Genomic DNA, 24,975 nt, shown 5'->3' on the forward strand with positions numbered 1-24,975 from the left:
CGTCTAACTTCATGTGTGATTAATGAAATTAGTCTAAACTCAAAAGTTGTGTTGTAGATGATGCTACATATGTACAGAATAAACCACATGATGTTAGTACATTAGTTGACGAAAATTAGTAAAATACATTAACAACATCCTGTAATTTGATATCGATATTATTATTCATTTCATCCTCTGATAGATTAAGAATTAACACCAACGGGGGCACTTTGAAACGTTGCCAGACTCAACTACACCTATTATTATGACCATGATCACATCATTTAATCATAAAGTATATGTTGGATTTATTATGTGTATTTGTTATGTGTATATGTATTTATGGCGGACTTACCTGGGACTTTAAGATGGGCGGGGCTACCACTGACAGGTGACCATGTACGTAGCTTTAAAAATGGCGTCATTGTTTCGTTTGTAAAAACAGCGTGCTTCGTCACCAGCATACCCCACTGGTAAGCTCATTTTGTTATATCCGCTTTCTTTGTTAGATCAGCTGAATTATTGTTTAAATTCCATGCTTGCCCGCTTCCTTGCTTTTCTGTTTTCTTTTAGGTTATTACCTGCTACTGCTACTGCTGCTACTGCTACTGCTACTGCTGCTACTACTGCTACTGCTGCTAATGCTGCTACTGCTGCTGCTGCTACTACTGCTGCTGCTACTAAATAAAACAAGCAAAGAATGCAAAGCGAGTAATTCCTTTCATGCTGAGTGACGACCCCTATTCAGAGGGCCAATACGGAAAAAACTGAACAGTAATAACCACCGGGTTGGATGAGATTGTAATTAACCTACAATTCCCCCGATGCGTTTCAAGCTTTGAAAAGGAATACATAACTCTCCAAGCGAAACAACACAGTGTCCACCTAACCATTGACCAAAGGAGAACCACCATTTGGAGGGAAAGGACCCTGCTGGTGAAACTAAACCCCGGTCAAATAAAGAATAAGGAAAATGGACACACAGGAACTTGAAGCCCTCAGAGGGAAGCGCTCTGCTGCACAATCCTCCTTCACCAAGAGGGCCAATAAGCTTGCCTCCAGAGTCAAACTGTTAGGAGAGAGAGCCCTGATTGACGAGCTGAGGATCCTTGAAGTGGACTATGAGAGGGTCAGTTATGCAGGAGATGACTATGCTGAAGCCCTCAATGCGGTGAACGGAACCGAGGATGAAGAGGACAAGGCTAAAGAAGAAGCAGCCTGCATAGCGGAGAAGACAGCTGAGTGCCTCCGTAAATACACAGGGACCGTTGAGCTCATTCAAGAATCAATCTGGACTAAGTTCGCAGCAGATGACATCGGAGAATGTGTTTCCAGTGCAGAGACTAAGATGGACCAGGTTGAGGGCTGCGACATAAAGAAGTTACGGAGGTCTGATTTTGAGCTCACCAGACATGGCCTTAGAGAGAGGATCGATGAGCTCGAGCGAAGATGCAGGAACTGGGATGCTCTTATCTCATATGCTAACACAAAGATGCTCAAGGAGAAGGTCCGAGCTCTGTGGCGCCGAGTAAGAGACTGGGAGGATAGCTGGAGAGACCCAAGATGCACAGAGTCATCCGATGAAGATATGGATGACAAAGTCCGACTACAAAAAGAGTCTGACAAGGCGCAGGACGTGCTCAACCCAGTCAGTCTCACAGAGCCTCCATTTAGCGGTCCCAGTCTCAAAGAGGAACTTCCTACAGGCAGCAGCACCCAAGCTGCTCCATCCAATCCTCTCCCAACAACCATCTCAGCTTCAGGTGCCAGAATCCAGGCACTTAGTGGACTAGTTGGTGGCAGCACTGGAACCACATCAAATGCCTCTAGCATACCGTTGATGACCCAGAGTGCTCCCCGGGGCATCCCTGACATGTATCCTGGAGGTTACGGCTACAGAAATCAGTTCCCCCTCGAGAGAGTACGTCTCCCCACGTTTTCTGGTGACATAACAGATTATTACCGTTGGAAGGCTGAGTGGGGAGAACTGGAGCAATTGGGGAACCCACTGAGGACGGCAGGCGTAACAAGGTTCCATCTCCTAGCTAGTCTCGGTGAGAAAGTGAAGAAGGACCTAGTCCTGTCCGCTGAGGAAATGTTCCAACGCTTGGACAACAGATATGAGAATAAGGCAAGGATTGTCCAAATGATTGCGAGTGAGGTGCAAGGCCTGCCCCCCGTAAAAGGAAATAACCCTAAGAGAGCAATTGAGCTGATCCAGACGGTGAAAAGAGCCCTAAGCAACCTTCTCATCCTGGGTGAAGAGGACGTTATGAAAAATCGTCTGGTGGCACAGTCCTTGGAGAGTAAGCTACCGAACTTCCTAAAGGAGAAATGGGTGGCTTACAAGAATGTGCCCACCAATGGTTTCGCACAACAGAACCACTTTGAGTGTCTTCTTCAATTCCTAAAGAGACAGGAGGTAATTCTTGAAGAGCTGGACCAGTTGGATATGAGCCTTGCAGAAAAGACTCCCTCTGAGAAACGGCTTTCTCCAGGGTCACTGCAGGTCAACGCAGGCCTCCAGCAAAGGCACAATCTGCATGCTCCGTCTGCGCCGACGAAACACACGCTGGAAGGCTTTTTGCTTGCAAAACGTTCAGGGACTTGGACCTGGCAAAAAGAAAGTCTCACCTAAGGACCCATGGTGTGTGCAACAGGTGCTTGAACATTCACCCCAAGGATGGCCGTTGCAACTCAGGGTTCCTCTGCAGTAAAGCAGATTGCCGGCAAGACAAGGCTCACCACTACCTGCTCTGCCCCAGGTTCGCCACTCAAAGGGACGGTGGCAGTAAAGTCCCAGTGAAAAGGCCTCTTGGCCTAACCAGCCAGCAGGAAGAGTTTCTTGCAACACTAACCACAGAGCAGAGGACAGAGTGCAGGAAAGTCTTCTCAAACAAAAACACCACAGCAATCTGCACCAGCACTGGAAGTGTACCTAAAGAATATCCAGTGCTAATGATGCTCCTCAAGGTCACTACCAACTCTGGCCATCTCATCGGAACATTGATTGACCTTGCTTCAGATACCAATTACATCACAAATACTGGAGCCAAGCGTCTCGGACTATGTGGAGTGAACATCAAATTGATTGTGCATGGAGTTGGTGGGATGCGGAGGACAATCATGACCAGGAGATACACCCTTCGGTTGAGGGTAGGAACTCCAGAGGGAACGGTTGTAGTGCATAAGATCATTTGCTACGGCCTGGAGAGCATCACACAGGTCACCCAGAAAGCCACACCACATCAACTTCAAGGGTTCTTCCCTGGTGTTGCTGCTGAAGACTTGGTACGGCCCACCAAAATTGATCTCCTCATCAGCCACAGGGAAGGTCGCCTGGTCCCACAGCCAGTCAGGAGAGAAGGGGACCTGATCCTTTGGGATGGCCCACTTGGAAAGACGGTCGCTGGGACCCACCCTGGCCTCCTTGAGATGGTAGATTTAACCTTCCACCAGTCCGACACTCATGTCGCGAGGTCCATGAGAACTGCCTCAAGAGTATATGAGGAGGTCCTTGTGGACTCAAGCAATCCGAACACCGAGTTCACAAAGGAAGAGACAGTCCTCAGCAGCACCACTACAACTAACAAGGAAGTGTTAGAGTGGTTCAGGTGGGACAGCATCGGGGCAGCGTGCGACCCTCAATGTGGGGGCTGCAAATGTGGCATGTGTGCCCCAGGAGGAAAGGAGATGACCCTTGGAGAAGAAAGGGAGTTGGAAACAATCAAGAATGGCCTCTCCTATGTTCTAGCAGACAAGCACAGCCAGTCACCCCACTGGGAAGCTGCCTACCCCTGGCGAGGAGACCCAGCCTCTCTCCCTGACAATTGCAGAGCCGTGGAGGCTACTTTCAGGAGGACGGAGTCTAGGCTGGGACGAGAGCCCGCTTGGAAAGCAGCGTATGGGGGAACAAATCCATGACATGGTCAGAAGAGGTGCGGCTGTCAAGCTATCAGAAGAAGAGATGGATTCCTGGAAGGGCCCAAAGTGGTACATTAGCCAATTGGTCTCCCCGAACCCCCACTCTGCTTCCACCCCTGTGAGAATAGTGTGGAATAGCAGCCAAGAGTTTCAGGGTTGGAGCCTGAATGACCTTCTCCACAAAGGGCCAGATGTACTTAATCCAATAAAAGGAGTTCTCTTACGGTTCCGAAGTGGGCAACATGCTGCCCTGGGCGATGTACGAAAGATGTACAACTCAGTTTGGCTCAAGGATGAAGAGGTCCACCTGCATCGATTCCTGTGGAGGGATGACCCCCTGAACGAAATAGAGACGTTTGCAGTTGTCCGAGTGAACATTGGCGATAAGCCAGCAGGATGTATTGCCCAAGTTGCAATGCGAGAGACTGCTAAACTGCCACAGTTCTCGTCAATGCTCAAAGAACGTAGAGTTTTAGAAGAAGACTGCTACGTCGATGACATCCTGACGTCGGACAATGATCTTGATGCTCTACGAGAGACAACTGTTGGTGTGGAGAAGATCTTGGAGGCAGGAGGGTTCTCTCTAAAACCCTGGGTCTTCTCTGGCCAAAGTGGGAGGGGGAAAACCCAGAGCAGTCCCCAGCTTGGCTGTCCGAGCACGCCGAACATCCTCATCCTCCCAAATCAGATGCAAGAGGAGGACAGCAAAGCCCTCGGGGTTGGGTACGAGCCCGAGTCTGACAAGCTCTGCATCCTCGCTACAATCAACTTGTCAAAGAAGAGGGGGAAGATGAGGATTGGGCTTGACTTAAAAGAGGACGCTTGGAAGTGGGTTGAAGGAGACCTAAACATTGCCGATATCCTTACGAGGGCAGCGACTCCTGAGGAGTTGAACGAGGACTCGGAGTGGCAGAACGGGCCTGAGTTCCTCAAGTGGCCTGAAAGCAAGTGGCCGGTGAAGATTGCAAGTGAAATCGCTGCCACGGTCGCCAAAGAGAGCATCAAGAAGCTTCAAAGACGCGTATTCTCTGCCGTGGTCACAAGGCGACAGAAAAATGAGAGCGACAGCAGAATGAAGCCTCCTGAGCCTGGCGGCCCCGGGACCACTCCACCTCTGTCTATCCCACGGGTGCGGGCCGTGGCCCTTGTGCGCCTCGTTGAGCCTGGGAGGTTTAGCTCCCTCGCCAGGCTGTGCGGGACTGTTGCCTGGACTCGGCGGGCAGTGGAGGCCTGGTTAGGTGGCAGCCACCAGGCCACTGCCAATGGAAATGCAAAGCCTGGTCTTACAGCTGTTGAGAGGGCAGAGGCCTTCCATTACCTTGCCCTTGAAGCCCAGGACGGAGTTGAGTTCCGGGATGAAACTCTGGACCGACTCGTGGTCCGGAAAGAAGAGGTCACGGGGCTCCTACTCTGCGGAGGACGAATTCAGTCCAGGAATGAAGGCAAGACTGCTATTCCTCTGGTCCCTATGCAGTCAAAATTGGCTACATTACTAGCCCAAGAGGCTCATGATAAGAACCATGAGGGGATTGCAGCAACTCTCCTAGGTACTCGGAGAAAAGCCTGGATCATACAGGACCGTCGAGCAGTCAGAAGAGTCATTTTGTAGTTCTTTTGTGTAGTACTGCTCATATGTGTAATGTGTGCCTCAAACAGAGCGCCGGTGTTTTATGTCTTTTTAGTATGTTTGTCCATGACATTATGGTGACATTATAAATAATTCTGATTACATTTAAAACATTATATGACATAAATTAATGGTGATAATAAAATGTAATGCTAAAATTAATAAGTTAGGATAAAATCACAGTGATTGATAATATGTCATATCATGGTTGACAACATTATGGTTCAGTTGATGAATTCATGTCTATTATTTACATTATGATGATTCAAGGTAGATACATTGTTTTGTTATGTTCATGTTTTGATAATTCAAGATAGATACATTGTTTTATGTTCATGTTTTCTTTTAGGTTATTACCTGCTACTGCTACTGCTGCTACTGCTACTGCTACTGCTGCTACTACTGCTACTGCTGCTACTGCTACTACTGCTGCTGCTGCTACTACTGCTGCTGCTACTAAATAAAACAAGCAAAGAATGCAAAGCGAGTAATTCCTTTCATGCTGAGTGACGATCCCTATTCAGAGGGCCAATACGGAAAAAACTGAACAGTATAAGTAACGACAAATGAAGATAGAGTACTATTAGCCGCAACATATAAGTGTAAAAAAACAACAACATTATGATTTATACATTTTCAGAATGTGCTTGTTCTATTTTTAAACAAAAAAAACATTCAAGATTGTCTTTATTTTTAAGTTATTGTGCCATGATTTTACCAGTCCGGCCCACTTGGGAATAGATTTTCCTCCATGCGGCCCCTGTGCTAAAACGATTTTGACACCTTTGACCTAAATAAATGAGAACATCCATACATATGGAGAAAATCCACGCTGATTGGTTGGTGTTCGTATAACTATTACCAACTGTTTCCAAACAACACACAAGTCATTGTTTTTTGTCAAGCTATAAATAGATGCTGTTTTTTTTTATTGTAGGTAGAGAGAATAAATAACATTATAGGGGTGGGCCAAAGAAAAGGCAAACTAAATAAATACATACAGTGGGGTGTGGGGACCCCTAGAAGTAGTTTTAGGGTGTCCCCAGCTAAATGTCCAGTTGTACACTCTCAGTTACATTAACATTGATTATATACACGTGGGCACATATATTTAAATGCTGTTAAATGTAGCTTGTAGTGTAGCTTGTCACAATTCTCTGGAGATAGCTTCACCTGTAGCTTAGCGACATTTAATCAAGAGTAACTTGTAGCTTAGCTTACTACTTTTTTCCAAGTAGCTTGCCCATCACTGCAATACTGATATGCTGCTGAATAAAAAAATAAAGTGTTAATTGGATTATACTTGTATATCGCTTTTCTACCTTCAAAGTACTCAAAGCGCTTTGACACTATTTCCACATTCACACTGATGGCAGGAGCTACCATGCAAGGCTCTAACCACGACCCATCAGGAGCAAGGGTGAAGTGTGTTGCTCAAGGACACAACGGAGGTGACTAGTATGACGAAAGCTGAGGATCGAACCTGCTGGCACGGCCGCTCTACCAACCGAGCAACGCCGTCCCCAACCAAAATAAGCTGTTGAAGTAAATAGCATTTTTAGCTCACTAACTGTTGAAAATGCAAAACAAACTAAAGAAGAAGAAATTGTGCACAAATGGAATAAAATATAAAATCAATGACTGGAGCAGCAGGAAACAGTCTCCCTAAAAAGGCTAAACGAGCCAAAAACAAATGGATAACAGCATAGATTCAAAGTCAAATGGAAGAGCCCAGCCTGCTAAGAAGTCCTGCACTGACCAGCTGGCAGGGGCGTTCATCAGCATCCCTTCAGACCTAGATGAACACCAGTTTGCTTACTTGTCAAACAGATCTACAAAGGATGATTTCTCCACTGCCCTTCACACAGCCCTGGCCCACCTGGAGCAGCCAAAAACATAGATCAGGATACTCTTTGTAGACTTCAGCAGTGCATTCAACAATGTGATTCACATAAACTGGTCGACAAACTCTCCAACCTTGGAGTCACCATCACACTTTGTACATGCATTATAGACTTCTTGACCAACAGGCCTCAGAAGGTCAGGATAGGGACCATTATATCCGACACCATAATCCTGAGAACAGGCACACTGCAGGGCTGTGTGCTTAGTCCAGTCCTCTTCACACTGTTCATCCAGGACCGTGCCCCCATTCACTCCTCCAACACCATAATGACATTTGCAGATGGCACTACGATAGTTGGCCTCATTGCTGACAACAATAAAACCTGTTACAAGCAGTAGGTCCATCACCTGGGGAAGTGGTGCTCAGCAAACGACCTGGTTTTTAATACCACCAAAACAGAAGAGGTCATCATAGACTTCAGGAGGACCAGTAGAACGACACAACCCCCACTCCACATCAGAGGTGAGGCGATGGAGTAGGTGAACTCGGTCAGATTCCTTGGCACTCACATCTCCAAGGATCTGACATGGGTACTAAACATTTCCAAACTGGTGAAAAAAGCCCAGCAGAGGATGTTCTTCCTGGAAAGGCGAGTCTGACTCCTCGACTGCTCAGACAATTCTACAAGAGCACTTCATTTTGCGAGGGGTGTACACTGTGGTACAGCAGCTCCACAGCAGGTGGTGAAGGCGGCGCAGAGGATTGTTGGAGCTGAGCTACCAGATGAACATACGATGAGCGTATGCAGAGAAGAGCGAGAGGCATCTGCATGAACAGCAGCCACTCTGGACACTCACTGTTTGTACCAGTGCCATCAGGAAATAGGTACAGGACCATAAAAACAAAAACAAGTAGTCTGAGAAAAGGTTTCTTTCCCATTGGGAAATGGAGTTTCTTGGTGGGGGGTGGCGTTGCTGTCTTTTGATTTGACTAGTCGGTTGGTCTCCATGGTTTTGTCGATGTGGGGCTGACAGTCACAGTTTTGGGTCGTTTTGATTTGGTCCGGTGGTGCCGGCTGTCAAGGGTTTTGCAGTGGTTTTCTTTGCTGCCATTTGTTTGTGGTGTGAGACTGGTGTGAGGCGCTAGTCGCTATTGTGTTTTGTGACGGCGCATGCGTGTGGTGGTTGTCAGGTCTGGCGGACTTGCCGATTTCGGTCTCGTTTGTTGTCATGTTGGTTGGCTTGTCAGGTGTCGGCCAGGAACTGCCCTCGTCCATGCTGTCCTGCTACCGTGTGAGGGCGGGCTTGTCGGGGGTTGTCCCAGGATGTGCTTTATTTATCCGGGTAAATGGGAAAATTCCTATAAAAGTTCCTGTGGCATATTTAGAATTAAACACACTGTAACAGATAATGATTGTTATGTTATGTTTTTTTTATATTTGACCTCTGCAATATCTGCTCTCTTGTGCAAAAATTTTAATGGTAAGTTACTGAAATACGTCTTGTTGTCTGCTCAGGTCACCTGCACTTCTCTACCTGATATCATCAAGCACTTTATAGACACCTCAGAAGGTGCTCTGAAGCCTCTACCCAGGGAGAAACTCTATCAGAAGAAACTCTGTATGTATAAAGATACATCGCATATGCATGTCCTAACTTTGGCTCCACTTCTAGTTATGACTTTTGTCTGTTCTGTTTCTTTTGCAGCTTTCGTTGCCTTTGATCGTGAAAGTGGAGAGAAGATATTGCGGACTGCTTCTATGATTCTCAAGCCAAATTTATCTACTCAACCAGGTACGACGTTAAGAATTAACACTACAAGCTACCAGTGAAAAATATTGACCCTATGCCAAATTAAACTTACTCTTTTATTTTAATACATCGCGATCGTTAGACACACACACACACACACACGCACACACACACACACACACACACACACACACACACACACACACACACACACACACACACACACACACACACACACACACACACACACACGACAATTTTGGAAGTTGTATGCTTTCACTTTCTGGGAACAATACAAGAAACTTATTTTTTTAAGGTTTAGAACCTTATGTGATTGCTGACCTACAACTTTTTGGAAAATGTATTTTCAGAAGAAACTCCATATTCTTTTCCTCTTTGCCTTTCCATTAACCTCGAGATGGCATAATACATTTCTCTGTATAGTGTAGTGATTCTCAACTATTTTCTGCCAAGACCTCTCTGGGGGACATAAATTCCCACACAAACCCCCTAAATTGAATTATCATTGAAAACTTGATATTTATTTATTTTGCACTGGTACAACTCAGTGTGAGTTAAAAAAATTTATATATGCCACTGACGACTCTTTTTTTCCTTTCATTCCAGTCTCAAACTTCTCCATGTATTTGCCTATGTTAGCTCTGTACACGTGTTCCTTTGTACTTACTACTGCCACTGGGTAGAACAGGGAAGTCTGTTGATTAGATTGAGCACTGCCGCCACCTAGCTGAAGGCCTGTGTATCGTTCTAACATGAATACTAGTGTAGACACATAATGATCATCTCCCCTGCTGCTCTCTGCTACCCCACCCAGGGGGGTCCCGACCCACTATTTAAAAAATATTGGTATAATGTATGTTACACAACTGAGCACTAGTAAAGTTAAAGTACCAATGATTGTCACACACACACTAGGTGTGGCGAAATAACACAAGGGTGTAAAAAATGATTAATTCATGCTGTGAGTGTTTCCATTAGCTAGAAATCATATTTCTGATAAGTTGCCCATTTGTCCCTTGTAGAAACCAACATGAAAGCTCCAAGGAAATCGAAGAAGCCTCCAGTTCTAGCATGTCGTGAAACCTGACACTCTTTCCAAGCCTCAGTCTGTGACCAGTCAACACAAGAAAAAGAGAGGAAGATGAATATCCACAATCATAATTTCGGATCGAGTATCCGAAAGTCTAAACTGTGACACACATATATTCTGTGGTATTATCAGGGAAATTATATTTATTTTTAAACACATTAAAAGGGTGAGAACATTTTAAATATTTTTGTCTTTGTCACTACTACTTAGAGTTGACCAAACTCAAAATTACACCAAATGTTTAGATTTCCATGTATCTACATCTTGAAGCTACATTTAAACCAGCGTGGGTGACACTGGGAGCAGGTGGGTAAAGTGTCTTGCCCAAGGACACAACGGCAGTGGCTAGGATGGCAGAAGCGGGGCTTGAACCTGGAACCCTCAAGTTGCTGGCACGGCCGCTCTAACAAACAAGCCACGCAGCCCCAATACCCTCCGCGGGGTATTGAAGTCTGGCTAACGTCAGAGTGAGGTGGACATACTTATTTACAGTGTTGGTAATAACGGCATCACTAATGGTGTTATTATTTTCAGTAACAAATAATTTAATTAATTACTGTTGCCGTCGTTGCAACACTGTTGCCAGTACTGAGAATGTGAAGCGGGCGCATTACTACAGTTTGATAGAATGAAGCGCAAAGTGTCAGGTTTCGGCCACACATCGTCTGCATGACAGAATACACTAATATCATCTTCCCTCATCTCTTTTCCTTTGGCTGTCACACGGACACACCCCCTGCCCTCAGCCCTAAGTAAACCAGTATTAACGAATGAAAACGAGATGAAAATATTGACATAAACGAAATCCAATCATATTTAATTTCTTCTTGTAGATGGGTGGGACAAATTCAGAATATATCCAATCACAATTCTTTAATAGTGAGAGAGGGTGGGCGTTAAATAGAGCCAATCAGATTTCCTCGTCAGGTGAGGAAGTAGAATTTTTGACCGTCAGCACCAAAAAAAAAAAGTGTGGATTCAACATGTTTCACATATATGTGAACACCTGAGGAAAAGTGAAGAGGACACATTTTTATTTTTGACGCTATATGATGCCATCAGCAGGCGAGTCATCGTGACATCTTTGTTGCACACATGAACAGGAGTCACTGTGTGCTGAGTTTATTACTTTAATTCACATTTCTGTAATAACAGAAATAGCACATTAATATTTCCGTCACACCACGTTGGTCCAAATACGTCAATCAATCAATCAATGTTTATTTATATAGCCCTAAATCACAAGTGTCTCAAAGGGCTGCACAAGCCACAGCGACATATGCGGTACAGGGCCCACATAAGGGCAAGGAAAAACTCACAACCCCAATGGGACGTCGATGTGAATGACTATGAGAACCCTTGGAGACCGCATATGTGGGTGACCCCCCCCGCCCCTAGGGGAGACCGGATGCAATGGACGTCGAGTGGGTCTGACATAATATTGTGAAAGTCCAGTCCATAGTGGATCTAACATAATAGTGAGAGTCCAGTCCATAGTGGGGCCAGCAGGAGACCATCTCGAGCGGAGACGGGTGAACGGCAGGAAGTGTAGTCATCCTCTGTTTTGACTCGGCAACAATACACAAAATACGATATCCACACATTGACCTGCATGGTCACTCTAATCACATCAACAAATCATAATAAATCACATAACTTAGCACATTATCTCCACATTTAAGCATTGCGTTATTTAACAAGTAGCAATATCCGGCCAGTATTGCATCATCCTCACTCCTACCCACTTTTTCAAAGTGGGCTGGCTCAGGGTGGAGGACAGAGTAAAACAACTTGCACTGAGCCTAGTCTATAAAATCCGCTACACCTCCCCGATACCGAAGTACATGTCAAACTAATTCCTTAGCGTAAATGACCTCCATAACCAAAACACCAGGGGGAGCTCCACTAACCACGTTAAACCCAGATTCCAATCTAACAAAAGTCTTAACTCATTCTCCTTCTATGCCACATCAATGTGGAATGCGCTCCCAACAGGTGTAAAAGAAAGGGCATCTCTATCCTCCTTCAAAACCGCAATAAAAGTACACCTCCAGGCAACTTCAACCCTAAACTAACACCCTCCCCGGATCGTTAATAATCAAATGTAAATAATCAAATGTAGATACTTTTTCTAATGCCTTCTGATCTCTCTCTCTCTCTCTATGTCCACTACTTGCTGTACATATCCTACCAAGTCAGACCTACACTGTTTCAATGTCCATTTCTCTGTTCTCAATTGTTGATGACTTAAGTGATGACAACAACCAAACCTACCCCCTTTCCACATCCCACACCCCTGATTGTAAATAATTCAATGTATATACTCTGATGATTATCTTGTGTGATGATGATATGATGATAGTATATATCTGATAGTATATATCTGTATCATGAATCAATTTAAGTGGACCCCGACTTAAACAAGTTGAAAAACGTATTCGGGTGTTACCATTTAGTGGTCAATTGTACGGAATATGTACTTCACTGTGCAATCTACCAATAAAAGTCTCAATCAATCAATCAATAAACCAATCAATCAAACAGTTAGCTTCGGTTAGCTACATTAGCACGATGACGCTACTTCTCAAACATACACGGAGTGTGCATAAACGACCCACTTTCATACTACCACACTACTCTTGCTAAGTGTGTATCATACACAGCCATTTACAGCTTACCTGTAACAACAGAAATAGCACATTAATATTTTCGTCACACCGCGTTGGTCCCCAAATGCGTCTCAATGAACCGCAGGAAGCGTAGTTTTCCTCTGTGCGCCCCACAGCAATATTGCCCCCTTGTGGCGAAACAGCGCTATCACATCCTCTTGCTATTTCAGCTGTACATCATTGTGGAAAACTGTTTACTCAACTGATATAATAATTTCTGGAATCACATTTACCTACTAAACAATCAAAAATATGGGAAGTGGCTTTGCTTATCCTACATCAACACAACTATGTTTATTTGCTGCTTCCACCGTAGTCTTAAACTAATCATGATAAAGGCATGCATCGTTACTCCTCTGCACAGCACACATACATAACTGCTTTGACACAGGCCTAGCATAAACATTTGTTTAAGTTTCTCTGTGTAAAAGAGTGGAGGAATCAGAAACTTTGAGGCATGATTCAGCTGACCTGATGATGAACTATTTGAGGAGAATGTTTTTGTATTAGTCATAAGACTCCTGTATTTTTCAGTTTTGTAAATATTGACTATTGTATGTGCACCCTACTTAAGGTTAAATTCTATTCAAGAATTTAGGCCATCAAGTTGAGATAAAAGTTGTGAGTCGTTGATAAAATCTGGATATTTTATTTATTTTACTTTTATTTTTTATTTTCCCCCTGAGGGATTTCCAACTTGTGATGATCCGTTGCCCGGATCATGTTTTGTTGTAGTTTAAGACTCTCTTAGTTCTGTTTCAGGTAAGTGGACCCCGACTTAAACAAGTTGAAAAACGTATTCGGGTGTTACCATTTAGTGGTCAATTGTACGGAATATGCAATGCACTGTGCAATCTACTAATAAAAGTTTCAATCAATCAATCAAACCCCTGGGTTTGTGTTTCTTGGTGGCCATGGGTGCTGATTATTTTCATCTGCCTCTGATTAGTTTTCGGGACCCTCCCCTGCTCCCGGGCACTAATCAGAGAGCTATTTATTCATGCCTTTCGCCACACTCGGGCTGTTTTCTGTTACATCGGGGTTTCATGTTTGTGCGCGGATCGTTTCCCCAAGATGCAGACGGAACTCCGGAGGCAGAGTGCAGGTAGAAAAATGATTTTTTGTCCATAAATAAGTCAAGAAAACAAACACAGGAAAATCGTGCCGATTGCGCAGGGAGCTAAGGCAAAAACTAGCACTGGAAAGCTTAGTATAGAAACATGAATCAAAGGAGTACTAAAGTAACTTGTTGCAGGAACAAACAAAACAACCGACCGAGTGTGGCGAAAGGCAGTAATAAATAGCTCTCTGATTAGTGCCCGGGAGCAGGTGAGAGTCCCGAACCCTAATCAGAGGCAGGTGAAAATAATCATCACCCATGGCAACCAAGAAACACAAACCCCGGGGTGCTGAAACAGAACTAAGAGAGTCTTAAACTAAAACAAAACATGATCCGGGCAGCGGATCATCCCACACCTTATTGTGGTCAAGGAGTTGCGTACCAGAAGGAGCTTGCTCTTCAGGTGGGACACCCAAGTTGCACAGGTGTGAAGGTAGAGGCCTGACGAAGTGCGATCCACTTCCCCAGGTCGGAGTTGGACACATACCGTAGCTAACAACCAAATTCAATGAAGAAGACAGCAATGTTACTTTTGTATTAGCACAGAAAAAAATGCTGGAGCATGATGGAGCAGCGTGTACACATGATGCCCCCTTCACATTTCTGACTGCCCCCTCATATATGCCTGCCCTGTTAAGGAAAGAACCCAATATTTGTATACAAATGCAATTCATCCTCAGAATGTCATTTTTCAAAGTTTTGCTTGAATCCATGTCATTTATTTGCCCCAAACTTGCTAACAGTTTTATCTTAAGTTCTTTCAAGCTGTATTTTGGTGGACAGGTGCAGAAAATTGCACTACTTAAAGGCCAAATGTTCCTAAACCTTTGTCTTTTTACCTAAGTTAACATATTTTGTACCGTATTGGGTTTTGTACTTTCATTATTTAACATTCTTACTTTACGGATTATTTATTTTTGTATACAATTTTATTTCTATGCATATCATATGGTACACTGCAATCTACGAAGCCCCTAAAGGGACATGGGATTTTTTTTTTTTTTAGACATGTATCTCGTGGCCACGAGATACTTTCTCGTGGCCACGAGATACATGTCTAAAAAAAAACTTTTTATTTAAAAAAAAACAAAAAAAAACTTTATTTTTTTATTTTTTTATTTTTTAACTAAAAGTGTGAATGTGAATGCTTGATTAGTAGGTGTGAGACAAACACTTTATCTTCCTGGTTATTGTAACGCTACGTGTTTGACATTATTTAAGACGTTATCATGCCCGGGAAAGGACAGTTTTCCTCTTCTGTGGCTGTGGGGGGTGGGTGTGGCTTGCGGACCTGCAGCGAAGCGGAGTGTGTCAGTTAGTCCGATGTTGATGTGATCAAACTTCTTTCTTGCTTGGAAGATACACACACAATTGTAACTGTTATTTCTTCCTGCAAATAATAAATATATACAACGTGTTTGGATGTATTCATTTATGTAAAATTGTCATTAAATGTAATATTGCCTGACAAAAAGTGATTCGACGTACGTAATATTTTGATATTTACACATCGCATATTTACACACGCGCATCTGACTAGAATACCCTTATGTGCATTACATATATCATCATCAAGTACCTACTGTACTGTTTACTTGTTGAAATACCCTTTTTAGAACAAATATCTACCCATATAATTTATATGTGTATATATAATAAATATATATACCTGTATATATAAATAAATATTTATATATATATATATATATATATATATATATATATATATATATATATATATATATATATATATATATATATATATATATATATATATATATATATATATATATATATATATATATATATATGTGTATGTATGTATGTATGTATGTATGTATATCAGTGGAGGCTGGTGACTTCCAGAATTGAGGAGGCCATTTTTTTCCGCTTGCTCACTTCACTCGCGATGGAATGTTCCCTGTTCTCTTATCTGTCTTTGTGCTGGCCAAAGGCATACTATTTGGAGTGTAAGCTACAGTCAGAAAGTTCTTGCTGATGCAATTCATTGTGCAGAGCTTAGCCTTGTGCCTTCCTGAAGAAATTACATTGCTGTAAGTCTATGAGCCTGCCTGATAATTAAGCTGAGAAATGACATTTGGATGTTATATAAACGCCAAGTGAACATGTGTAAAAGGCAGGAATTTTAATTATGTAGTTAAAAACAATTTTGTTTAGCTTACATTTTTCATTCTTCTACAGCTTCAACATGTAATCACCAATTTAATCAAGTTTAGCATATAAAAAAGATAAGATAACACTTTCTTTATCATATGTAGTTTTATTCAATATATTTAATATACAATATGTAAAAATATGGTTCCAGTTGGCTTTATCTGCTGAGAAACACAGACAAAATGGAGTGTTATTACTACTGAGAACTAGTGGTGTAACACTGGTAGAGACATCTAATTAGTTCAACTCACATCTGGTTTAGCTGAGGGGCGGCATGCTCTCTCCTGGACTCCACTCCACAGGTTGGTGCTGGCTTCAAATTGCGCCAGAATCTCGCCGATTTCCGAGGTCGTTTTAAGCAAAAGTATTTGGCTATATGAGCTATAAACTTCACGGATGATAGCCAGGGGTGTTCTCTAAATTTCCTGAAAAGCACAAGTTGATAGGACACTCGTAGCCACTATGGCGAGTGTTTGTTTGACTGAAGTGGCTGGCGAATTCTCAAAATGGCTTCTGTGTTGATTAGGAAAGGAAAGGATTGATTCCAAATGAACCAGTAGCATGTGATTGGACGAACAAAATGTCAATCTTTCAGCCCTGGACACAATGCATGGTGAGGCCAGGCCTCCGTTGCCCACCCATTTTCAGTGATCTGGCCAATCACATATTGGCATGAAAAAGCATGCATTACATTGACTTCTATGAGAAGCTAATTTCCTAGGGGAGGCCTGGCCTCCCTTAATACAAACTGATAGGGAAATCTGGCCTGTTGCTTTACAATTGCAATATTGGGTTTTAGCCATGGGAACATTTAGATTTATGAACAAAACTAAAATAATATGAATATAAAAAATAAAAAATATGTTTTTTGTTAAAATAAATAAATAAAATAAATATATTTATTGTTTTTTTTAAATCTCTCTCTTCTCTCAAATTATTGGGGAGGCCAGGCCTCCTCCACCTCTATGGAGGAGCCTCCACTGATGTATATATATATATATATATATATGTATATATATATATATATATATATATATATATATATATATATATATATATATATATATATATATATATATATATATATATATATATATATATATATATATATATATATATATATATATATATATATATATAATACACATACATACATATTATGTATAAGCATGTATATATATACTCTACCGTTTAAAAGTTTGGGGTCACATTGAAATGTCCTTATTTTTTAAGGAAAAGCACTGTACTGTTCAATGCGCACGAGAAAGTTTCTCGTGGCCACGAGAAACTTTTAGTAAAAAAATAAATTAAAAAATGTTTTTTTTTTTTTTTTTAATAAAAAGTTTCTCGTGGCCACGAGATACATGTCTAAGAAAAAAAAAAATTCCCATGTCCCTTTAGGGGCTCTGTAGCAATCTATTGAGTTCAGATAAATTCAAAATGTTCTAAAATACTGTATGTAGTGTTTTCTTTCTTCAATCAGTTAATATTACCTCCCTGCTTGGCACTCAGCATTAAGGGTTGGAATTGGGGGTTAAATCACCAAAAATGATTCACGGGCATGGCCACCGCTGCTGCTCAGTGCTCCCCTCACCTCCCAGGGGGTGAGGGTGATGGTTCAAATGCAGAGAATCATCTCACCACACCTAGTGTGTGTGTGTGACAATCATTGGTACTTTGACTTTAATAAAGATATTTGACTTTAAAGATGTTATCGATTGTAACAGCGTATAAAATAATGAAATGAAAAATAACATCCCAGTCACTTTGCTCATGAAGTGTATTTCTGGTCTTGTCACCCCCTGCCGGGCAGGAGGGCAACACAGCAGTGCGGCTGGATCAAAAGAGACGTCGCCGACGCCTTGCTGAACAAAAAGTGGCTTTTATTACAAGCGAGTGTCATTAAGCAGGTCTGCAGCACTGGAGGAGGTCAAGTAAAAAAAAAAAAGAGGCACTCCTGAACTGGAGAAGCCAAACCACCAGTCTTTAATTTCTTCTTTCTCTGTCTGTCAGGACAGCACAACCTGAACATGTAAGGAGATGTTTGTGTGTAGTGACAGGAAAGACAACAGATGTATACCATAACTTGTAGGTTGGATGTTTAAGATAAACATGGAATCTCTATTCCAGGATAGAGCTATAATTTTTGCATTCCGAAGCCTGGTTTTATTGCTTCTTCTCGTGAGAGCACTAATTTCAGTCCACATACGAATGCCCAACTAAGGCTCTTTCTCAACCATTATTTATTTAAACCCAGTGGTTTGCTTTCTCCAAGTTGGATATAAACAGTCACCATATGTTGAACACAATATGAGTCAATTAATTCACTTCACTCAGTAACTAATTACTCTTGCAATGAAGTAACTGAGTTACTAACTCACATAATTTTGGGGTAAAGTAATTTGTAACTGTAACTAATTACTTGTTTAAGGCAAGATGACCAACACTGATTATTTAGTAAATCTCTCAGGGGGTGAGCTCCTCTCTCACTGCTCAAGGCTGTGAGGAAACATACAACAATGTAGAATAAACAATTATCATAATACGTCACGCAACATTCAGTGACATAAATGCTGCTAAGAATTTTTTTTTTTGCAGAGTCTGAATCGATCGACACGTGTGCAAGTGTACCTAAAGCTGTGACCGGGTGAATCTATATACTGTTTATGAAGCTTCTTTTCGATCGTGACTGGAAGAAATATAATGGCAACGACTTCAAGATATATACAGTAACAGAGTACTTTTTCAAAAGATAAATTATGATACTTTTCATTTGCAATTCGGTAACACATCCACAATCAAACATCTTGCAGACAATCTCAAAAAACGCGTCATAAATGAGACTGTGGAGCAAAATTCACACCAATCGTGTCCACTACATAATATCTAGAGCACAAGGAAGTGTTTAAATGTAGATTAAAACCATCAGAGGTCCCTTTTAATGGTATTGTTTTTTTGAATGTATGCGGACACCAACCTGTCTGGGGACTTTAGACGGAAATTAGCCTTTGGCTAAAATCTGACATATTTACATCACGTTCTCCCGCTATGTGATCTCCCTATTTTAAATAGGGAGAGACCATTTCAGTGTCATTTTGAGAATTTCCAGGAGCCCGTGAAAGACACATTCCTCTAAGAGATTTCGTCTGATCACTTCTAAGTCTGAACCACGTATACTAGATGGGTAGAGGACCTTAAATTGCAAAATATTTTAAATTCCGGCATTGCCTGTGGACCTATTATGTTAGTGAAGTTTAATGAATCCTCAAAACTAATAACTAAGCTTGGAGGGACCTTTGGTTCCTCTGAAGTGAATGAACTCATATTATGTTCTACATATGGTAAATGTTTATATTCAACTTGAAGAAAGCAAACCACCAGGTTTAAGTAAATAATGGTTGAGTCCATAATAAATTAAGGAGCCTGAGTTGGACATTCGCATATGGACTGGGTTAACTCTCTCACGAGAACAGGAAATAAATTCAGACTTCGGAATGCAAAAGAGATAGCTCTATCCTGGAGGAGAGACACCATGTCTATCTTCATGTCAACTTCTAAGTTACAACATATAGAGGTTGTTTTCCGGTCATTTACACATGAACATCTCCTTACATGGTCAGGTTGTACTCTACTGAATTAACAAACACCCAGACAGAGAAAGAAGGAAATAAGAAGGTGGTTTGGCTCCGCCAAGTTAGGAGTGCCTCAATTTTTGACCTTGACTTCCTCCAGGTACTGCAGTCCTGTATAATGACGCTCGCTTGTAATAAAGCAACTTTTTGCTCAGCAAAACGTCTCCGACGTCTCTTTGATCCAGCCGCACTGCCGTGTTGCCCTTCGGCCCGGGAAAGGGTAACAAGACCAGAAATACACATCACCTCCAAGCTGAGTTTTAGTTGTATCACTTTCTAACAACAAGCTTGCAGTGTTTTAAAGCATCAATGTACAAATGCTCATGTCATTTTCCTGTTTTTCTCCCAAATTTGCCCAGTCGCTTGTTGCTAGGCAGAGTTCAAAGGGCCATATTTATATTTAAGGTCAATAAAAATATTGGCATAAAGAAGTATCGCCCGAATGATTGAATTAATGTGGGATATATATGTAAATATGTTGTTATTGCTACAGTGGAGGTGTACATGACATTTTTATAATGATTAGTGTAGTATTAATCACTGTCAGTGATGTAATATTATTATGTATATAATTAATTTGTTAATACTTTACCTGTGGTGTTTGTCTCCGCTGCTCTGCTGCCGCTTGTCTGTCTTCTCTTGCACACCTCTCTGGCATCTGGGAGTGGAGCCACTGGCTTTCACACCTGCTGGCAGTTTGCAATACAATTTTGTATAAGAGAGGTTTATTAAAAATGTTGAAAACTACCTACAATACCCCCTATCAAAAATATGAAAATGTTTCTGCCCACCTGGATAGCTGCAAAGTTAGCTTTGAACAGTTCACGCAACACAAACGTTATAATGTCAGCAAAGTTCAGCTTTAAAACCCTTGGAACCAAACCGAGTAGTACATATGTTCACTATGTGATATAATTGTTCAATTTGAGGATTTGCAGTCTGGAATTTTACCAGGGAGTTATTTTTTTATTTTTTTAAACATGGCATAGTTTTTTATCTATTTTTTATTGCAACGTTGGTAGAATAAGATATAAACATAAAACATACACACTTTTTCTGAAGAACCATTTTGTTCCCATTGACTTACATTATAACTGCTATTTTCTAACAGACTGTAATCCTAGTATATTACTCTACTTTTTCCATCCATCCATCCATTTTCCTACCGCAATTATAAAAACAAGAAGATATTTTTTGAGTGTAATTGCACCTCTTAAACACCAGATAGCGCCATAAAACAATGAGCATATTTTTTCAGAGCTATGAGTGTAAATGAGTTGAACTCTCAAACTGCTGAAATGCAATGAACTTGATCTTGAGCAGTTGTATATGACATGGCAGAAACATACACTGAACAAAAATATATAAACGCAACACTTTTGTTTTTTCTCCCATTTTTCATGAGTTGAACTCAATGATCTAAAACTTTTACTATATACACAAAAGACCTATTCCTCTCAAATACTGTTCACAAATCTGTGTTAGTGACCATTCCTCTTTGTCAAGATAATCCATCCCACCTCACAGGTGTGGCATATCAAAATGATTATTGCACAGGTGTGCATTAGGCTGCCCACAATAAAAGACAACTCTGAAATGTGCCCTTTTATCACACAACACTATACCACAGATGTCGCAAGTTTTGAGGGAGCGTGCAGTTGACATGCTGACTTCAGGAATGTGCCCCAAAGCTGTTACTTGGAATTGAATGTTCATTTTTCTACCATTAGACGTCTCCAAAGGCGTTTCAGACAATTTGGCAGTACATCCAACCAGCCTCACTACTGCAGACCACGTGTAACCACACCAGCCCAGGACCTCCACATCCAGCAGGTGCACCTCCATACCAAATAATTGATGCGCAAACTGCGAGAAACCATCTCAGGAAAGCTCATCTGCATGCGCTTCGTCCTCATTGGGGTCTCGACCTGACTGCAGTTCGTCGTCGTAACCGACTTGAGTGGGCAAATGCTCACATTCGATGGCGTCTGGCAAGTTGGAGAGGTGTTCTCTTCACTGATAAATCCCGGTTTTCACTGTTCAGGGCAGATGACAGACAGTGTGAGTGGCGTTGTGTGGGAGAGCGGTTTGCTGATGTCAATGTTGTGAGTCGAGTGACCCATGGTGGGGTGGGGTTATGGTATGGGCAGGCGTATGTTATGGACAACGAACGCAAGTGCATTTTATTGATGGCATTTTGAATGCACAGAGATACAGTAATGAGATCCTGAGGCCCATTGTTGTGCTATTCACCCGAGACCATCACCCCATGTTGCAGCATGACAATGTACGGCCCCATGTTGCAAGGATCTGTACACAATTCCTGGAAGCTGAAAACATCCCAGTTCTTGCAAGGCCAGCATACTCACCGGACATGTCACCCATTGAGCATGTTTGGAATTTTGTGGATCGGTGTGTACAACAACGTGTTCCAGTTTCTGCCAATATCAATCAATCAATCATCCATCCATCTATTTTCTACTGCTTGTCCCAATCGGGGTCGCGAGTTCGGGCGATCAATCAAAGTTATTATATAGCCCTCAAAATGTTGTACAAGCCACAACAACATCCTTGGCTCAGATCCCACATCAGGGCAAGAAAAACTCTTGAAACAAGACCTTGAGGTCAGGATCGAGGTTATGTCTTTTGGACAGAGGATAAATACTGCTTTTTTGAATGCTAGGGGAACCGTGCAAGAGGAAGGTGATAAGTTAATATTTAGCACTGCTGGTCCTAGTAATACAATCATCTCCTTGATAAGTTTCCCAGGAAGTGGGTCAAGTTGTTGTTTGTTTTGTCCCATTTACAAGTCGCAGGAGTTCCTCTAATGTTATTTCTTCAAAAAGAGAGAGATTATTTTGGAGGGCAATATCCGTCGTACATACATTCGTATCCGCGTTAATAGAACCCAGTTGGAGCTGGGAGACGTTATCTTTATTCTCCTTTGTAATGAGTTAGTTTAGTTTATTCTTCTTCGGTCAATGGTCAACAAAATAAACAAACAGTTGTACATTCATAGATTGAAAAGGAAAAATGTTGCAGACCGAAAGGGTTTAGGCTGAAGTTGAACACTAATTGTGCCTAACCCTATAAACAATGTCAAGTACAAGATGAACTTCCGAAAATTATGTCCTTTGCACAACATATTATAAATACACATTATACACAACATAAACACAGTTCAATTATATATACAGTAAAGGCATGTGAAATATCCTTGTACACGTGTTAAACCTTTGCACCAATTATATACTATATACAAACAATTATACTTCCATTATTATTTATATCCCACATTTAGTTTTTAATTAACATTGATCATAGTATTAACTACAGTGTTGATTCAAGAGTGATATATTTTATCAAGACATTGGTCTTAAAGTGTTTTTTAAATGTGTGAATGGAACTGGAACATTTTAAGGAATCATCCAAGCTGTTCCACAGTTGACAGAAACACATCTACTTTTTAAGCTCGTTCTTATGTTTGCTTTCTGAAAGACAGCTGAACCTCTGAGGTCATAGGGATTCTCTCCGGGTTTGAACCTCTCCTGTAGACACCCAGGCAGCATGTGGTTATGAGCTTTGTACGTCACAATAGCAGAGTTGAGGTCAACAAGATCTTGCAGTTACATTTTCTTATCAAAGAAATTCATCAAGTCATAAGTCAAGTGAGTGGGTAGAGCTACGGGGAGGAGTCCCTTGTTGGGTTAGCGATGCCACTGTAATAAACCAATATTTAGGATGTTTTTTTTAGGCGTATCCAGCAACTATTCAAAGCCATTGAAGAGGAGCGGACCAACATTCCACAAGCCACAATCTGATCAACTCTTTGCGAAAGAGATGTGTTGCACTGTCTGAGGCAAATGGTGGCCACACCAGATACTGACTGGTGTGGTAAGTGAATAATTAAAAGTTTTATGATTATTTCAATTGGCTTTTCTTGTAAAATAAGAAAAAACAAACACATTTTTCAAAACAAACCATTATTTGGGTGGTTTATCTAGATATATTCTAGAAATGAAACGTAATGTAATGTAATACGTATACTAGTTCTTTTTTTCTATTATTGATGCTTTTCTTTTCATACAAAAATAAGTAAAACATTCAAATATCACTGCACGTGATGTGGCAGTGGATTGTATTAGTCCGGGCTTATGCACAGACTGATCGTGTCTTCCGGTGCCGATCGTGTAGCATTGTTGCCAACTTGGTGACTTTCCCGCTAAATCTGGCGTCTTTCCAACTCTTCATAGCAACTTTTTATTCTCCAAAGCAACCGGTGACAAATTTAGCGACTTTATGAGATGTTTGAGAGACACGAAAGCACGAACCATTCTGCAGAAAATGTCCTCAACACGCAGCGGGTGCTGCCGTGAGCCCCTCCGGACAGGCGGTCAGGTTGACAGTAGCCTCGTGCAGCAGTCCCAGCTGCAGTCAGAGCAAAGAGGAGACCCACCCCCCTTTCTACGTATGTGCAAAGCTGCCGTTGTTTACGCCGTGATTCACAGAGCGAGGTGTGAATGTTTCTTCGCTGTCATGTCATGCTAAAAAAAAAAAAAAAATCCCTGCAATGCCCCAATCCAATTCAGGTCGATATTTTGTATGTTCCTGAATGTTACCATTTTGCAGTCTTTTGATCAAATTTGACACTTTAACATTTTACAATTTATATCAATCTAATGAAAAAAAAGTTCTAATCCTACTTAACATTTTCTAAACTCACTTTTCCCACGACACATATTGTACAGTATCTAAAGTACACATTTCTAGAAAAAGAACAGTCAACTTTTATTTTGTATTTTCAGAATGTTTTGGGAATGTTTTTCCTCTCCCCAAATTTGTCACTATAACGAAACATAGTATTCAATTACGGATAAAAAAAAATATTTTAACTTATTAGGTTTACTTCACTTAGGTAAAGATGTTTTATTTATATATTGAGGTTTTTCACAATATAATGTATTAAAATAATTTTTTTAAACAAATGTTCTTATTCTAATTTATATAATTTTTCAAAATTGAAGCACAATATTTATCATATTTATTTCAGAGTTATTTATTCATTTTAACATACATTTAACCATTCAGTATCATAATATTTTAGTTAGTAACTCAATATACTTTCTTTTTTCGTAAAC

The 24,975-nt window shown here is 41.4% G+C and overlaps 1 protein-coding gene and 1 long non-coding RNA gene across 6 annotated transcripts in view; one reads left to right on the forward strand and one right to left on the reverse strand.

Annotated features, from left to right (window-relative positions):
* The window catches only part of LOC133644508 (signal-transducing adaptor protein 2-like), a 41,691-nt gene extending 31,259 nt beyond the window's left edge, over positions 1–10,432 (forward strand). For 2 of the 3 annotated variants that reach the window (XM_062039036.1, XM_062039037.1), the window contains 3 exons: positions 8,896–8,998; positions 9,086–9,172; positions 10,174–10,432. In XM_062039036.1, the coding sequence (XP_061895020.1) occupies positions 8,896–8,998; positions 9,086–9,172; positions 10,174–10,238 (255 nt within the window). In that variant the 3' untranslated portion in view covers positions 10,239–10,432. Of the gene's footprint in view, positions 1–3,852; positions 8,265–8,895; positions 8,999–9,085; positions 9,173–10,173 lie in introns of those variants that run through there. The other variant, XR_009824772.1, reaches the window with a different exon arrangement.
* LOC133644510 (uncharacterized) overlaps positions 1–24,975 on the reverse strand; it is a 62,977-nt gene that overhangs the window by 31,040 nt on the left and 6,962 nt on the right. For 2 of the 3 annotated variants that reach the window (XR_009824775.1, XR_009824773.1), the window contains exon 1: positions 12,920–13,039. This is a non-coding gene — a long non-coding RNA (uncharacterized LOC133644510). Of the gene's footprint in view, positions 1–12,919; positions 13,040–20,429; positions 20,527–24,975 lie in introns of those variants that run through there. The other variant, XR_009824774.1, reaches the window with a different exon arrangement.

Source organism: Entelurus aequoreus, linkage group LG27 (assembly GCF_033978785.1).
Source record: "Entelurus aequoreus isolate RoL-2023_Sb linkage group LG27, RoL_Eaeq_v1.1, whole genome shotgun sequence".
NCBI classification, from domain to species: domain Eukaryota; kingdom Metazoa; phylum Chordata; class Actinopteri; order Syngnathiformes; family Syngnathidae; genus Entelurus; species Entelurus aequoreus.